General features: G+C 44.7%; 1 protein-coding gene, 1 long non-coding RNA gene and 1 other non-coding gene across 4 annotated transcripts in view; all 3 read right to left on the reverse strand.

The window, feature by feature from the left end:
• The window catches only part of LOC123482131 (protein C8orf37 homolog), a 29233-nt gene that overhangs the window by 9723 nt on the left and 1981 nt on the right, over positions 1 to 17529 (reverse strand). Inside the window, exons 3-6 of one of the 2 annotated variants that reach the window (XM_045208655.1) lie at positions 5777 to 5832; positions 5243 to 5308; positions 3059 to 3154; positions 1354 to 1485 (exon numbers count right to left, since the gene is read on the reverse strand). In XM_045208655.1, coding sequence (XP_045064590.1) covers positions 1354 to 1485; positions 3059 to 3154; positions 5243 to 5308; positions 5777 to 5832 — 350 coding nt within the window. Of the gene's footprint in view, positions 1 to 1353; positions 1486 to 3058; positions 3155 to 5242; positions 5312 to 5776; positions 5833 to 17529 lie in introns of both variants that reach the window. The other variant, XM_045208654.1, reaches the window with a different exon arrangement.
• Positions 5612 to 5693, reverse strand: trnas-aga. The gene has a single exon. It is a non-coding gene; the product is annotated as a tRNA-Ser (tRNA).
• Positions 16724 to 17529, reverse strand: part of LOC123482132 — a 2035-nt gene continuing 1229 nt past the window's right edge. The window contains exon 3 of the long non-coding RNA XR_006657566.1: positions 16724 to 16746. This is a non-coding gene — a long non-coding RNA (uncharacterized LOC123482132). The remainder of the gene's footprint in view (positions 16747 to 17529) is intronic.

Below are 17529 nucleotides of genomic sequence, written 5' to 3' on the forward strand. Positions count from 1 at the left end.
ATGAGAACATAGAAGTCCAAGATGAAGAGGGGATTGGTGCTGTTAACATGAAGGAAGACCCGGACCAGTCTCTTTCCGATAGTGACTACGATGACATAACAAATTACTAGTATTTCATCAAACATAGCAGTGAATTCAGAACTATAAAACGGAGTCATTTACATTTTAGCAGATGCTATTATCCAGAACAACATACGAGAGCAATTAAGGTTAATTACCTTGCTCAAGGGCACAGACAGATTTTTTTTTCACCTAGTTAGTTACTGCCCCAATGGTCTTAAACCCCTTCGCTTCTCCACTGTACAGAATGACCAGCATTGTGAACAAACAACACTGTCACTGATATTGATTAATAAGGTGACCTGAGCCACACAACGCACAGTCAATGCACATCCAACTTTTTAAACTTGAAATTAAAATTGTGTTAATATTATCAAGGAAAAAAACAAACAATTTGCATGCAACATTTATTCAACTATGACTTGATGTGAATAGCCTAGTGTATACATGCATATGCAGATGTTATGTACATAATATGAGCACATGTTTTACAATCCAAAATATCTACTTCTGACTGGGTTTTCACAACAAATCCCACGAATGTCTTTGGAAGTTAAACTTTTTTTATGGTTCCCTAATGATGAATGTATTAGTAGATATTTAATAAACTATCCACAGACTACTTCATTTGATTATGATTCATTTATAAAGTATCAACTACTAGATTGTCAGAGTGAAGTAATGCTTTTATGGTTAATGTTATGTCTAAATGTGTAGCACAGATGCAACAGGAAAGGTTTGCGTCATTTAACTTCCCACTAACCTCACCTTCATATTATACACAATACATGAATGGTAAGATCATACATCCCTTAAAACAGAGAATGCATTTTACTCAAAGGGTCAGAAGAGGAAATAAACAAAGGACACAGGAGATAGAAACTAAGGGGAGGAAAGGCTACAGAAAAGCATGTAACAGCATTGTATATGAAATACTACCAGATAATGGAATGACTTCATTACAAATTTTTTTTTTTTTACATAAAACACTCATTCAATTTAGCCTCGTCTTTTCTAAGTACCGTTTTCACACAAGTATGGTCTGGCATATACCTGCTCTTAAAACTGAGCTAGCTATCTCTAAAGATAGCAGAAGACCTACCTTGTTAATTTACCTTTAAACCCAGAACACACTAACTGTAATGCAGAGAAAGACCTACATCATTCTCAAGGCAGAAAAATGTGTTGGGATGTCTATAACAAGTAACTGCAAAGTTGTGTGTGTGTGTGTGTGTGTGTGTGTGTGTGTGATAGAGAGAAGACTGTCACACATCATGCTTCCCACAGACCCACTTGAGCTGGTGCTGTTCTCTCAGGTCGGTGAGGTCTCGAGCAGAGTGCCAGCTACACTGGCAGGCATACGCTCGCACCCCTTTCCTTCTCCTCAGCTTGGCCCGCAACTTCTGACAGTCTGGCATGTTGTTCCTGCAGAGATACAAAGAGACAAGGCTGGTTAGCTGAGCAATGAGCAGTAGGTGAATATCTCTCACACTATAATATTGGTATGTAGAGTTATAGGTAGGTTAGGTAGTACTAAATTCACAAAGTACTTGACACTTAAGTTGGTCATGTGCATGGAACAAAACCAGCCTCCAAGAACCCCTGAAAGATTGTGGAATGATTGGCAACATCACAAATATTCCAGAGTTAACCTGTAAATGTACAGCTGAAGGAATTCATCTGTGTGGGAGGACAAAGTAGACAAGACACAATGGTAAGCATGTCCATCCTAAAGCTGTACGTTAATTTCAGCATCATTTGCACAATATGTTACATTGCATTTAACAAGCACAATGTAATGATAAATGAATCCCCATGTCCTGTAGAGGAGCCCTGGGTCGTCAGCAACTTAGTAAAACCGCTATCTTCCAGCACAAAGCCTGAAATCACCAAGTGTCCACCTGAACAGATAATTAGTTCACTGCTGTGATAGTACCGACAGCAAAACCCACCAGCTTGGAACATCACCCACTGTATCACCCACTGCACATGCTCTAGGAAGACAACAACGTGGTAGGGTCCATATGAGTACTCCCTGCTCGCTGTTCTTGCACTGGATTTTCACTAGTTCTACTACCTCCATTTTGTCAACACAAAAGTCTGGATTCAACAAAGCTGTGCTGCTGCGATCCTACACTATGAAAAAATTTACATTAAAAGCACTAGCTACAGAATATTTTAGAATGAAAGAAAGCCTGTTCACAAAGCATACGCTGCTCCCAAGTGCCATAATTTACCTTCACCAAAATACCAACAATATTGTGGCTGCAATAGCCTTCGTTGTCTTTCTATTTGAAAATGTTTTTCTCTCATTTGAGCACAGCCCTTCTGTCTATCGTCTTTCTTAGTTTGCATTTCAAGTCGACCCTCACCAGTAGTATCAAATTAGTGTAGCCTAGAATAATGTAATTCCTGTCTTGGTGTTAATACCCACGCCTGCCTACTTACAGCTCTACTACTATGACATCTTCCACTTCACTGCATTAACTTAGCTTGAGTGTCAGTCTGTGTCATCATGGGCAAGCTCTTTGTCAGTGGAACAACACCATATTGAACCAGAGAGGCACCCAAGGTGGCATTGCTGTGTTGTTTGACTGCCTTTCTACCTTTCTAATGTCTGTCTCCATCCACTACTACCAGTTGTCCTATGAAATTCCTATCTGCCATGAAAACAGTCTTAAATTAAACCACTGTGTATTCATACTCACTTTGGCAAAAAGTTACCCGTTTCTCTGAAAATGTGTGGTTTTTATCAATCAAGGTGAAAGTCATAATCCCCACTTAAAAGGCCTTTTACATTAAGAATCAAATGAAGATTATTCCAGTTTATTTTCACAAAGTTCTTAAATAAAAGGTATACACTGCCCTCTTCTGTTCAAATCTGAGACATTTGGGATTTGTGTTTTTCTGTAACAACTTCAAACTTGTTTCAAGATAATAACAATATTTAAATTGTTACCCCATAAAGATACATCAGGCCCAATGAGAGGAGGCTCACCTGAAGAAGAGGTAATCACAAGAGGGGTCCCATTCATGATCGTCAAACATGGCCACCCGAAAGTCACAGGAGATACAGCTCAGCTGGTCACATGACCTGTCAGCACAGGTTAATCAATGAGTCAAATTAAAATGTGATCCACGCTTGTGACCACGGCCCGCGGATGATTTATTTGCCACACTTACATATGTATGTATGTACAGCTGAAGTCGGAAGTTTACATACACTTAGGTTGGAGTCATTAAAACTTGTTTTTCAACCAGTCCACAAATTTCTTGTTAACAAACTATAGTTTTGGCAAGTCGGTTAGGACATCTACTTTGTGCATGACACAAGTAATCTAACAATTGTTTACAGATTATTTCACTTATAATTCACTGTATCACAATTCCAGTGGGTCAGAAGTTAACATACGCTAAGTTGACTGTGCCTTTAAACAGCTTGGAAAATTCCAGAAAATGATGTCATGGCTTTAGAAGCTTCTGATAGGCTAATTGACATCATTTAACTCAATTGGAGGTGTACCTGTGGATGTATTTCAAGGGCTACCTTCAAACTCAGTGCCTCTTTGCTTGACATCATGGGAAAATCAAAAGAAATCAGCCAAAACCTCAGAAAAAATATGGTAGACTTCCACAAGTCTGGTTCATCCTTGGGAGCAATTTCCAAATGCCTGAAGGTAACACGTTCATCTGTACAAACAATAATACGCAAGTATAAACACCATGGGACCACGCAGCCATCATAGCGCTCAGGAAGGAGATGCGTTCTGTCTCCTAGTGATGAACGTACTTTGGTGCGAAAAGTGCAAATCAATCCCAGAACCTTGTGAAGATGCTGGAGGAAACAGGTACAACAGTATCTATATCCACAGTAAAACAAGGCCTATATCGACATAACCTGAAAGGCCGCTCAGCAAGGAAGAAGCAACTGCTCCAAAACCGCCATAAAAAAGCCAGACTACGGTTTGCAACTGCACATGGGGACAAAGATCTTAATTTTTGGAGAAATGTCCTCTGGTCTGATGAAACAAAAATAGAACTGTTTGGCCATAATGACCATCGTTATGTTTGGAGGAAAAAGGGGGCTGCTTGCAAGCCAAAGAACACCATCCCAACGTGAAGCACGGGGTGGCAGCATCATGCTGTGGGGGTGCTTTGCTGCAGAAGGGACTGGTGCACTTCACAAAATAGATGGCATCATGAGGAAGGAAAATTATGTGGATATATTGAAGCAACATCTCAAGACATCAGTCAGGAAGTTAAAGCTTGGTCGCAAATGGGTCTTCCAAATGGACAATGACCCCAAGCATACTTCCAAAGTTGTGGCAAAATGGCTTAAGGACAACAAAGTCAAGGTATTGAAGTGGCCATCACAAAGCCCTGACCTCAATTCTATAGAACATGTGTGGGCTGAACTGAAAAAGCATGTGCAAGCAAGGAGGCCTACAAACCTGACTCAGTTACACCTGCTCGGTCAGGAGGAATGGGCCAAAATTCACCCACCTTATTGTGGGAAGCTTGTGGAAGGCTACCCGAAACGTTTGACCCAAGTTAAACAATTTAAAGGCAATGCAACCAAATACTAGCATCACTAGCATGATATTATTCTATTATTACTAGTTGAGTGTATGTAGACTTCTGACCCACTGGAATGTGATGAAAGAAATAAAAGCAGAAATAAAAGCTGAAATAAATCATTCTCTCTACTATTATTCTGACATTTCACATTCTTAAAATAAAGTGGTGTTCTAACTGACCTAAGACAGGGAATTTTTACTAGGATTAAATCTCAGGAATTGTGAAAAACAGAGTTTAAATGTATTTGGCTAAGGTGTATGTAAACTTCGATTTCAACTGTATATACACACATACATATATTTTATTGTTGGACATAAAAGACTGTAAAAACACCAGCAAATCAGCTCCACGTGATTTTAATTTTGGAAATCTGTTGCAAAGTATTCCCACGCATAATAGTATATACAGTATGTGATCATACGCAAATGTAAGCAAGGATTGAAATTAGTCTGTTTTAGTTCTGTATTATATCAATTTGGGCATCTTGCGGTCAATTTGCAGTTTACAAATTATGTTCCCCCCCACCATCCGCTCAAGAAAAAAATTCGCCCCGCGGCTGAATCTAGTTGATGATCCCTGCAATTCAATTTAACAGCACTTTTACCTTTGTGAAACAGCTGTTCCTACACCATTTGCAATGGAACTTCCACCAAGGAAAACAGGGCAGCACCTGCTCACATAAGAACAAATGGGGATCGAAAGAGAGCTTTTATCAAATACATGCTTTACCAAAGGCTCACTACTAGATTTTATGGCTTCCCATGAATTACCATTTTGGTCTGCCTAAGATAATGAAAACTGTAAAACATACAATAACATTGAAAGCATGCAACAGAGATATAAAGATGTCTTATTAGATTTACTGAGTTTCAATAATAACGTAATATGAACAAATCTGATTTTTGGCAGTATAACACTGACCGAATGATACAGCCAGATATACTGATTCAACAGGCTGCAACACAAAATAACCCGTTGTCGGCAGGATTCGAACCTGCGCGGGAAGATCCCAATAGATTTCTAGTCTATCGCCTTAACCACTCGGCCACGACAACTACTTACGTTATATTACCTCGGCCAGAAGAACTAACATTATTAGTGTTTTTATCTAGCTAGCTAGTTTGATTGGCAAACTTACTTTCTTGTTGACTGTGGCAATGACTTCCTCTTCGTCGTTTTAGGAAGCTGTCCTGTCTGCAAATGTGTGAAGTTAAGCACATATGAGACTACCTAGGGGCCAGCCCTTTTACAATGCAACGTTAGCTAATGCATTGGAGTCAGAAGGTCAAATATGATAGGAACCTTCCCATTGGAAACAGGCTAAAAAGACAATCCAACATAGCCTTGTATTTATCTCATTATAGCTAACTAATACATCCGTGTGATATCCAGCCAGCTAACGTTAGCTAGCTACTGGACAGTAGAAAGCAATGCTGTTAGCTAAAAAACAGCATTCAACATTGTAAGGCGATGTAACGTTATTTACTCAAGTTTAGCTCAAGGGAATCAAAGTCATCGTCAAGTATGTCCTCAAGAAGGTTATCTATATCTTCGCTGTCAGTTCTATATCGTGGAGCTCCGCCCCATAGGGGAGCTCTGCTCCTAGTGGTTTACCCTCTGCCCTAAGGCAGCAACAGCCTGAAGCAAAATTATGCACACACCTGCAGCCAATGGGAGCACAGGTGTCCCTATAAGAGGGGACGCTTCCCCTCAATCAGCCTCCCATTATCTTCAGCGACTGGACGACTAGACTGAAGAAGCCAAGAAGAAAAGAAGACTCAGGAAGAAATTGCCTGGCTCATCGACGTCTTCTAAAATGAGCACGCCAGGAGATTTTCCACCCCCAAAAGCCCTTTTCAGGGCTCAGTGCCAATGCTCCTCCATGGCATCTGCGGACCCCCACGACCTTTGTTTCGTGTGTTTGGGGCCGCAGCATGCCAAGGAAGGAACCGGCAATCCCCCTAATTGCGCCTCCTGCGCCCTCCTTCCTATGAAGGTGAGGAAGCAGGGTTGGGCGTTCTTTAGGGAGGATATCCCCCTAGAGGATGTACTGTCTCTTCTCGCCTCTGCTTCAGAGGCGTCGACGGACAGTGCTGACTCAGGGGAGGACAAGGAGAGAGACGCAGAGATGGATGTTCCAATGGAACAATCCGACCCTCTGGCGCCAACCTTCAAGACCCCCTTCCCTATGGGGAGTGCGAGATCTGAAGGCTCCTTGTGCGATGACGACACGGGCTCTGTTACGTCAGCAGCCCTGTACTTCGCAGCGGCCTCTCTGCGTGCGGACTTTCCCGAACTCATTGAGAGAGCCGCCAATCGACTCGAGATAGCGCTGCCCCCTGCTCCCCCCCCTGTGGAGGTCGACATGATGGAGGGCGGCCCCTACTCTAGACCGAGGAAGGCAGCTGAGCCGATGGCTCCTGCTATGCCTTCCCTCGGAAAATATGTCGAGGGCTCGTGGGATACACCCCTGGCGGCGCGTTCGCCGGCCAAAGTGTACACCCCATTCACGAGAGTGGCTGGACGTGAGTGGGCTGCTAAGGGAATCCCTAGGCTCGAGAGCGCCATGGCGGCGTATCTAGTGCCGGGTTCGAGTCCCTGGGCGGCCTCCAAGAAAGCCACCTTGCCAGCACAAAAGGACAGATTCACAGCACAGCTGGCTGAGAAGTCCTTTACGCTGGGAGCCCAGGCTGTGTCAGCGGCTAACAACATTGCCCTCCTCGCGGCCTCCCTATCCCGTCTAACAACGGGTAGGTCTGAGTTGACCAGCGAGGAGATTGAAGAGGCGTCCAGGATTTCTGGCGCTATTCTTCATTTGACACAGGCGTCAGCGATATGCGCAGGCCGGTCCATGGCCACCTCGGTGGTCATGGAACGTCACCTCTGGCTGTCAATGACAGCCATGAAGGAGACGGACAGAGCCTCGCTGCTAAACGCTCCCGTCTCTAGTGAGGGCCTCTTTGGGGTCGCCGTTAAAGAGGCGACGGAACGTTTTGGTAAGCTTGACGAAGAGAGAAAGCACCTGGCTAAACACCTGCCATTGGCAGGCAAGTTTAGCAGGGCCTCAACTAACCCGTCAACCTCTAACGCCCCCAGTAGAACTACAGGGAGGCGACGGGCCAGGCAACAGGCGCCTACCACCGACAGCAGGCGAGCGGGCTCGGCCCCTCCAGCGACGACGGTGGTGGCGACGATTCCGCCGGCGAGAGAGGTCGTCACAAAACCGTCCTGGCAACACCAGAAGGTCAGCCAGAAACGACGGCGTCAATGACGGGACGAGGGGGAGAGGACGGATGACGGCTCGGCGCTGGACGCGACAGAGCCCACTGTTCCCCCCCACCCTACTGTTCAGGGCATGGAGGGAAATGTTTATTGTTGTTATGTGAATAAAGAGCTGGCTCTCACTGACATTGTCACAAAAGAGCCTTTCTTCCATGACACATTGCAGAGTACTTCACGTCCTATGAATTTCTCTCACCATCCTGAGTGTAGCTCAACCCACCGAGGGTGCGTAGTTGAACACACTCAGGAGAGGAAAGAGAAAAAGGTAGCAAGGCGTAGCCTTAGCTCACCTAATAAAGATATTTTACTACAGACTCCTAGGAGCTCTGTAGTAAAGGTCTCACATAGCAGGCAGCTGTCTCAGTCTAAATATGACATGAAGACGCAGCCGCTAGCTGGGAATGACGCCTTGCTTCAGGCTAACGCCTCAGCCAGCGCAGTTCAGACAAGTGCGACGTTCACGGAGGGCCGGAATACTAGAGTTACAGGTGTAACCAATGTATGGGCGCCCCCGGTTAATTCAGAACGTAACAATGCCCACTACTCCGAGTGCAGCTCACCACACCTAGAGTGTGCTGTTGAGCAGCCTCATGAGACCAGTAAAAAATAGGTATTGTGGCGCCACCTTGTGGTACCAGTTAGAGACAACACTTTCCAGACTCTGTTGAGTACTGCAGTGGACGGATCTCAGACAAGCAGCAGTCTCAGTCAGACAATGACATGATGACGCAATTGCTATCCGGGGAGGGCGCTCTGTCTCAGGTTAATACCTCAGTCAGTGCAGCTCAAAACCGTGCTTCGTTCACGGAGGGCCGGAATACTAGAGTTACAGACGTAACTGACGTATCAAGGCCTCCGATTCTCTCAGAACGAGCTGATGTTTCCTCTCCCTTTCGAGGGGGGCCCGCCTTGGGCTATTCCACCAACCCAGTGCTGGGGAATAGCGGCGGCGAGGGCCATAGAGGAATACAGGTCCTTCCTACTGGATGCACCACAGCTTCGTGCGCGCCCGCTTTCTCTGCAGTGGCAACGAAGCTGTACCCTCTCACGCTGACTAGAACAGACGTTGCAGAAGGGTTATGCCCTCCAATTCCATCGAACCCCACCCCCGTTCAGGGGAGTGGTGGAGACGGTGATGAAAACGCCGGACAAAGTGGCCGCTCTGATGTCAGAGATTACGGAACTTTTGGCGAAGGAGGCGGTCACAGTAGTTCCCCGGGAGCAAAGGAACAAAGAGCTATATTCGCCTTATTTCCTAGTGCCCAAAAAGACGGGGGGAGTGAGGCCGATTTTGGATTTACGCACTCTCAACGAGAGCATAATCAAACGACCCTTCCGAATGCTGACGACAAAACGTCTACTGGAATGTGTCCAGAAAGGAGACTTTTGTACAAGCATAGACCTAAAGGACGCGTACTTCCATGTGCCGATACAATCGCATCACAGGAAGTTTCTGCGGTTCGCCTTTCAAGGGGTGGCGTACAAGTTCACGAGGATGCCATTCGGGTACGCCCTGGCACCTCGAACGTTTTCCAAATGTGTGGAGGCGGCATTGGAGCCGCTGCGTCGTCAAGGGATAAGGTTATTAGCCTACCTAGACGACCTGCTGGTTCTCGCCCCGTCAGCAGAGCTGGCGTTCACTCACACAGCACAGACCGTGATTCATCTCACGCGTCTGGGGTTCGCTGTGAATTGGAAAAAGAGCGCACCCTGGCCCAGTCATCAGATTGTCTACCTGGGGCTACAGCTAGACACTAATGATGAGGGCTCGAATTTCGGACCCTCGAAGGGTAGCATTGTTGCTAGCCCTGTGGAAGTGTCGTCCGAATCACACAGTGACGGCGCTGTCGATCATGTCACTTTTGGGTCTCATGTCGTCAGCCCACTCTGTGGTCCCGCTGGGACTTCTGCACATGCGCAGAATAAAGCGATGGTTCGCCCAACTAAGACTAGACCCAGTGCGTCAACGTCATTGGTTGGTGGTGGTTCCTCTCTCGCTAAGAGCAGACCTGGACTATTGGAGGAATCCGAGCGTTCTCACGCACGGAGTCCCGATGGGCAAGGTGTCATCCTACATTCCAGTATTTACAGATGCTTCTCTGACTGGATGGGGAGGGACATGTCAGACTCAAGCGATAGGAGGTGTATGGCCTCAATCAGGTCGTCACATAAACCTCTTGGAGTTGGAAACGGTTCGACTGGTTCTGACCCACTTCGCGCCTACCCTTCGGGGTCGCGATGTGCTGGTCTGGTCAGACAACCGGACCACAGTAGCTCACATAAATCGCCAGGGAGGGGTCAGGTCACCTGCCCTACACCGGGCGGCAGAGGAATTGTGGCTGTGGGCTCACAAGCACCTTCGCTCGTTGAGAGCAGCACACATTCCGGGCTACTTGAACGTAGGAGCAGACCTCATGTCAAGAGGGGGTCCTCGAGACGACGAGTGGTGTCTGCATCCGGACATTGTTCTCCGAATTTGGGAACAGTTCGGGAGAGCCGAGGTGGATCTGTTCGCGTCACGCGTGAACGCGCAATGTCCCCTATGGTTCTCTCTGAGGGAACAGGACGAGCCACCACTGGGAAGAGACGCATTCGCGCACTACCCGTGGCTGAAAGTTCTCCTGTATGCATTCCCTCCGCTGTCTTGCATTCTCCCACTGCTAGCCAGGGTGAGGTCAGAGGGGCTGTCAGTGATACTGATAGCGCCCGATCGCCCGGGGGCTCCGTGGTTTGCGGAGATGAGTCAGATGTTGATTGCGCCACCTTGGCCAATTCCACATCGACGGGACGCGTTGACCCAGGCGGGAGGCTCAATAGGGCAGTGGCCCATAATCGGCCAACCACTGAAGGCTTGGTTCCTGAATGGGACAGGTTGAGGCGCCGTGGGTTATCTGATGCAGTGATCAGAACCATACAAGGTGCACGAGCCGGTTCCACTTCTAGGATGTATACCAGCAGATGGAACGTTTTTTCACGATGGTGTGACACACAAGGTGTGGACCCCATGAACTGTCAGGTTGAGAGTGTGCTCTCTTTTCTGCAGTTTATGTTTGATAAGCAGAAATCGCCCTCCACCATTAGAGTGTTTGCAGCGGCAATTTCAGTTGGTCATGAGGGGTTTGGCAGAACGAACGTGTTCAGCCACCCTTTAGTGAAACGTTTCTTATTGGGAACGCGGCGGCTTAGGCCAATGCCTAGAGCCACGCTGCTCCAGTGGGATTTGGCCTTGGTACTCGAAGCGCTATGTAAGTAGCCGTTCGAGCCATTGAATCAAATACCCCTCTAGATGCTGTCTATCAAGACGGCACTGTTGCTCGCCTTGACTACCGCTAAGCGTGTCAGTGATTTGTGTGCCCTGTCGACGAGACCCGACTGCCTTGCCATTAATGGCAATCTGAGCAGAGCGGTGTTACGTCCTAACCCGGCGTTTGTGCCGAAGGTTATTAGCAATGCATATAGATCACAGACCGTGGAGTTGTGGGCTTTTTCTCCCCCTCCTCATGGGGAGAGGAGTGAGGAAAAGCTTCATTGTCTGTGCCCAGTGCGCGCTTTGGCGTGTTACGTTGAGCGCACAGCAGCGATTAGGTCATCGCCTCAGCTGTTTGTGTGTCACGGTGCGGCTGCATTAGGTAGACCACTTTCAAAACAGCGATTGTCTCATTGGCTTTGTGAAGGTATTGAGACAGCTTACGAGGCAGCGGGGCGACAACTGCCTCAGGGTATCAGAGCTCACTCCACTCGTGGAGTAGCAGCTTCTACTGCCCTCTTCAGAGGAACAGGGGTAGAGGATATTTGTAGAGCAGCGTCATGGTTGACACCGTCTCCATTTATCCGTTTCTATCTATTAGATATGTCTTCTAACTCTTTGGCTCGATCTGTACTCAGCGTGGCTGAAGGGAGATCTTGAGCAAGAAAGAGAGGTAAAAAGCAGGACTGTGGACATGGGTGTCCATCAGGTCCGCTTTGGTTAGGAAGACATTCTGTTTCTATCTATTAGATATGCCTTCTAACTCTTTGGCTCGGTCTGTACTCAGCAAAGCTGAAAGGAGATTTTGAGCCAGGAAGAGAGGATAAAGCAGGACTATGGGCAGGTTCCCATCAGGTCCGCTTTGGTTAGGAAAACATGTTTTTTGATAGATAGGCTTTCTATCTCTCTGGCTCGATTGTACTCAGCATTGCTGAAGGGGAATCTTGAGCTAGAAGAGAGAAAAGCAGGACGATGGACACAGGTTTCTATCAGGTCCGCTTTGGATGGAAAGCATATCTTGTGGCATGTCTCTTGACTGACAGGGTCAGTATAGTAGAGACATGTATTGAATTGACAGAATGTGAGGTCATCTATCGATTGTTCAGTTTAGTATGACTTATATTTTGTTCCTGCCTACTAATCTCTGGGATTCCATTGAGTGAGTGAGGTGGTCTACTGTGCACATAATGTAGAGTGACACTTGGTGTCATTCCATTAGTGGTCGCTAGTGTTTTCACAGGATATTGAGGCACATCTATCTGCTAGTACAGATTAGTGTAGCTTCTATTCTGGTGATCTGCCCACTAGTCATTGGCATTGCCATTGAACTAGGTGGGGCGGGTCTTTAACCGATGACGCGGTATATTGTGACGCCCGGAGTTTTTTTTTACAGTACTGCGGGAATTGGTTGCGGCCATTGCTAGGCTTGACCTTTTCATTTTTTAATGGGAAGTGTTAGGCTCGGCAGGGAGTACATTTTGGAGCGCTACGCTCCGCCTTAAACCACTAGGAGCAGAGCTCCCCTATGGGGCGGAGCTCCACGATATAGAACGATTAGTTACCGGAGTGTAACTCCAGTTCTATGAGTGGAGCGGAGCCCCATAGGACTTAAGGCCCTGCCGACCCTCTCTAGTCTCGCTGAAGATAATATCTCGGGAGGCTGATTGAGGGGAAGCGTCCCCTCTTATAGGGACACCTGTGCTCCCATTGGCTGCAGGTGTGTGCATAATTTTGCTTCAGGCTGTTGCTGCCTTAGGGCAGAGGGTAAACCACTAGGAGCAGAGCTCCCCTATGGGGCTCCGCTCCACTCATAGAACTGGAGTTACACTCCGGTAACTAATCGTTTTTCTGGGTGTATCATCAGTGGTGCTGACGATGTGAAGCGAGGAACAGTTTTAGCAAGCTAACGTTACCTAGATAACTATTAACGGGTTCGCTAGCTAACGTTAGTTAACTACATTATTTAGCTAGCAAGCTTGATGAAATAACAATGCAATTTAGGAAGGCTGGCGTTTGCAGCTAATTAACTAACGTTACATAACTAACATCGTTAGTTACATTGCATAAGCTTCCACTGTGTTACTCATGGTCAACAACCAATCTTCAAAAAGAGATTGAATACCTATTGACTCACGACATTTCTGCTTTTAATTTTTAATGAATTTATTAAAATGTCTACAAACATAATTCCACTTTGACATTATGGGGTATTGTGTGTAGGCCAGTGACACAAAAACTCAACGTAATCACTTTTAAATTCAGGCTGTGTAACAACAAAATATGGAAAAAGTCGAGGGGTGTGAATACTTTCTGAAGGCATTGTAGATGCAATTGCTGAAAACATGTAGCCTATTGTGGATGCATGTAAATGGTAATGTGAGTCTTTTATACAGATGATTCAAGCAGCTCATCTTCCTCTGCGCTTTATGAGAACATAGAAGTCCAAGATGAAGAGGGGATTGGTGCTGTTAACATGAAGGAAGACCCGGACCAGTCTCTTTCCGATAGTGACTACGATGACATAACAAATTACTAGTATTTCATCAAACATAGCAGTGAATTCAGAACTATAAAACGGAGTCATTTACATTTTAGCAGATGCTATTATCCAGAACAACATACGAGAGCAATTAAGGTTAATTACCTTGCTCAAGGGCACAGACAGATTTTTTTTCACCTAGTTAGTTACTGCCCCAATGGTCTTAAACCCCTTTGCTTCTCCACTGTACAGAATGACCAGCATTGTGAACAAACAACACTGTCACTGATATTGATTAATAAGGTGACCTGAGCCACACAACGCACAGTCAATGCACATCCAACTTTTTAAACTTGAAATTAAAATTGTGTTAATATTATCAAGGGAAAAAACAAACAATTTGCATGCAACATTTATTCAACTATGACTTGATGTGAATAGCCTAGTGTATACATGCATATGCAGATGTTATGTACATAATATGAGCACATGTTTTACAATCCAAAATATCTACTTCTGACTGGGTTTTCACAACAAATCCCACGAATGTCTTTGGAAGTTAAGCTTTTTTTATGGTTCCCTAATGATGAATGAATTAGTAAATATTTAATAAACTATCCACAGACTACTTCATTTGATTATGATTCATTTATAAAGTATCAACTACTAGATTGTCAAAGTGAAGTAATGCTTTTATGGTTAATGTTATGTCTAAATGTGTAGCACAGATGCAACAGGAAAGGTTTGCGTCATTTAACTTCCCACTAACCTCACCTTCATATTATACACAATACATGAATGGTAAGATCATAAATCCCTTAAAACAGAGAATGCATTTTACTCAAAGGGTCAGAAGAGGAAATAAACAAAGGACACAGGAGATAGAAACTAAGGGGAGGAAAGGCTACAGAAAAGCATGTAACGGCATTGTATATGAAATACTACCAGATAATGGAATGACTTCATTACAAAATATTTATTTTTTTACATAAACACACACAATTTAGCCTCGTCTTTTCTAAGTACCGTTTTCACACAAGTATGGTCTGGCATATACCTGCTCTTAAAACTGAGCTAGCTAAAATCACATCTCTAAAGATAGCAGAAGACCTACCTTGTTAATTTACCTTTAAACCCAGAACACACTAACTGTAATGCAGAGAAAGACCTACATCATTCTCAAGGCAGAAAAATGTGTTGGGATGTCTATAACAAGTAACTGCAAAGTGGTGTGTGTGTGTGTGATAGAGAGAAGAATGTCACACATCATGCTTCCCACAGACCCACTTGAGCTGGTGCTGTTCTCTCAGGTCGGTGAGGTCTCGAGCAGAGTGCCAGCTACACTGGCAGGCATACGCTCGTGCCCCTTTCCTTCTCCTCAGCTTGGCCCGCAGCTTCTGACAGTCTGGCATGTTGTTCCTGCAGAGATACAAAGAGACAAGGCTGGTTAGCTGAGCAATGAGCAGTAGGTGAATATCTCTCACAGTATAATATTGGTATAGGTAGGATAGGTAGTACTAAATTCACAAAGTACTTGACACTTAAGTTGGTCATGTGCATGGAACAAAACCAGCCTCCAAGAACCCCTGAAAGATTGTGGAATGATTGGCAACATCACAAATATTCCAGAGTTAACCTGTAAATGTACAGCTGAAGGAAATAATCTGTGTGGGAGGACAAAGTAGACAAGACACAATGGACATTGAAGTTTGATGGTAAGCATGTCCATCCTAAAGCTGTACGTTAATTTCAGCATCATTTGCACAATATGTTACATTGCATTTAACAAGCACAATGTAATGATAAATGAATCCCCATGTCCTGTAGAGGAGCCCTGGGTCGTCAGCAACTTAGTAAAACCGCTATCTTCCAGCACAAAGCCTGAAATCACCAAGTGTCCACCTGAACAGATAATTGGTTCACTGCTGTGATAGTACCGACAGCAAAACCCACCAGCTTGGAACATCACCCACTGTACATGCTCTAGGAAGACAACAACGTGGGAGGGTCCATATGAGTACTCCCTGCTCGCTGTTCTTGCACTGGATTTTCACTAGTTCTACTACCTCCATTTTGTCAACACAAAAGTCTGGATTCAACAAAGCTGTGCTGCTGCGATCCTACACTATGAAAACATTTAAATTAAAAGCACTAGCTACAGAATCTTTTAGAATGAAAGAAAGCCTGTTCACAAAGCATACGCTGCTCCCAAGTGCTATAATTTACCTTCACCAACAACATTGTGGCTGCAATAGCCTTTGTTGTTTTTCTATTTAAAAATGTTTTTCTCTCATTTGAGCACAGCCCTTCTGTCTATCGTCTTTCTTAGTTTGCATTTCAAGTCGACTCTCACCTGTAGTATCAAATTAGTGTAGCCTAGAATAATGTAATTCCTGTCTTGGTGCTTAATACCCACGCCTGCCTACTTACAGCTCTACTACTATGACGTCTTCCACTTCACTGCATTAACTTAGCTTAAGTGTCAGTCTGTGTCATCATGGGCAAGCTCTTTGTCAGTGGAACAACACAATATTGAACCAGAGAGGCACCCAAGGTGGCATTGCTGTGTTGTTTGACTGCCTTTCTACCTTTCTAATGTCTGTCTCCATCCACTACTACCAGTTGTCCTATGAAATTCCTATCTGCCATGCACCGATCTCAGAGCACGGTTGAAAACAGTCTTAAATTAAACCACTGTGTATTCATACTCACTTTGGCAAAAAGTTACCCGTTTCTCTGAAAGGGTGGATATCAATCAAGGTGAAAGTCATAATCCCCACTTAAAAGGCCTTTTACATTAAGAATCAAATGAAGATTATTCCAGTGTATTTTCACAAAGTTCAAAAAAAAAAAAAAAAAGGTATACACTGCCCTCTTCTGTTCAAATCTGAGACATTTGGGATTTGTGGTTTTCTGTAACAACTTCAAACTTGTTTCAAGATAATAACAATATTTAAATTGTTACCCCATAAAGATACATCAGGCCCAATGAGAGGAGGCTCACCTGAAGAAGAGGTAATCACAAGAGGGGTCCCATTCATGATCGTCAAACATGGCCACCCGAAAGTCACAGGAGATACATCTCAGCTGGTCACATGACCTGTCAGCACAGGTTAAACAATGAGTCAAATTAAAATGTGATCCACGCTTGTGACAACGGCCCGCGGATGATTTATTTGCCACACTTACGTATGTATGTACAGCTGAAGTCGGAAGTTTACATACACTTAGGTTGGAGTCATTAAAACTCGTTTTTCAACCACTCCACACATTTCTTGTTAACAAACTATAGTTTTCGCAAGTCGGTTAGGACATCTACTTTGTGCATGACACAAGTAATGTAACAATTGTTTACAGATTATTTCACTTATAATTTACTGTATCACAATTCCAGTGGGTCAGAAGTCAAGGTATTGGAGTGGCCATCACAAAGCCCTGACCTCAATCTTATAGAACATTTGTGTGCAGAACTGAAAAAGCATGTGCGAGCAAGGAGGCCTACAAACCTGACTCAGTTACACCAGCTCTGTCAGGAGGAATGGGCCAAAATTCACCCAATTTATGGTGGGAAGCTTGTGGAAGGCTACCCTAAACGTTTGACCCAAGTTAAACAATTTAAAGGCAATGCTACCAAATACTAGTTGAGTGTATGTAATCTTCTGACCCACTGGGAATGTGATGAAATAAATAAAAGCTGAAATAAATAATTCTCTCTACTATTATTCTGACATTTCACATTCTTAAAATAAAGTGGTGATCTAACTGACCTAAAACAGGGAATTTTTACTAGGATTAAATGTCAGGAATTGTGAAAAACTGAGTTTAAATGTATTTGGCTAAGGTGTATGTAAACTTCCGATTTCAACTGTATATACACACACAT

This window comes from Coregonus clupeaformis, chromosome 28 (assembly GCF_020615455.1).
Source record: "Coregonus clupeaformis isolate EN_2021a chromosome 28, ASM2061545v1, whole genome shotgun sequence".
Classification (NCBI taxonomy): domain Eukaryota; kingdom Metazoa; phylum Chordata; class Actinopteri; order Salmoniformes; family Salmonidae; genus Coregonus; species Coregonus clupeaformis.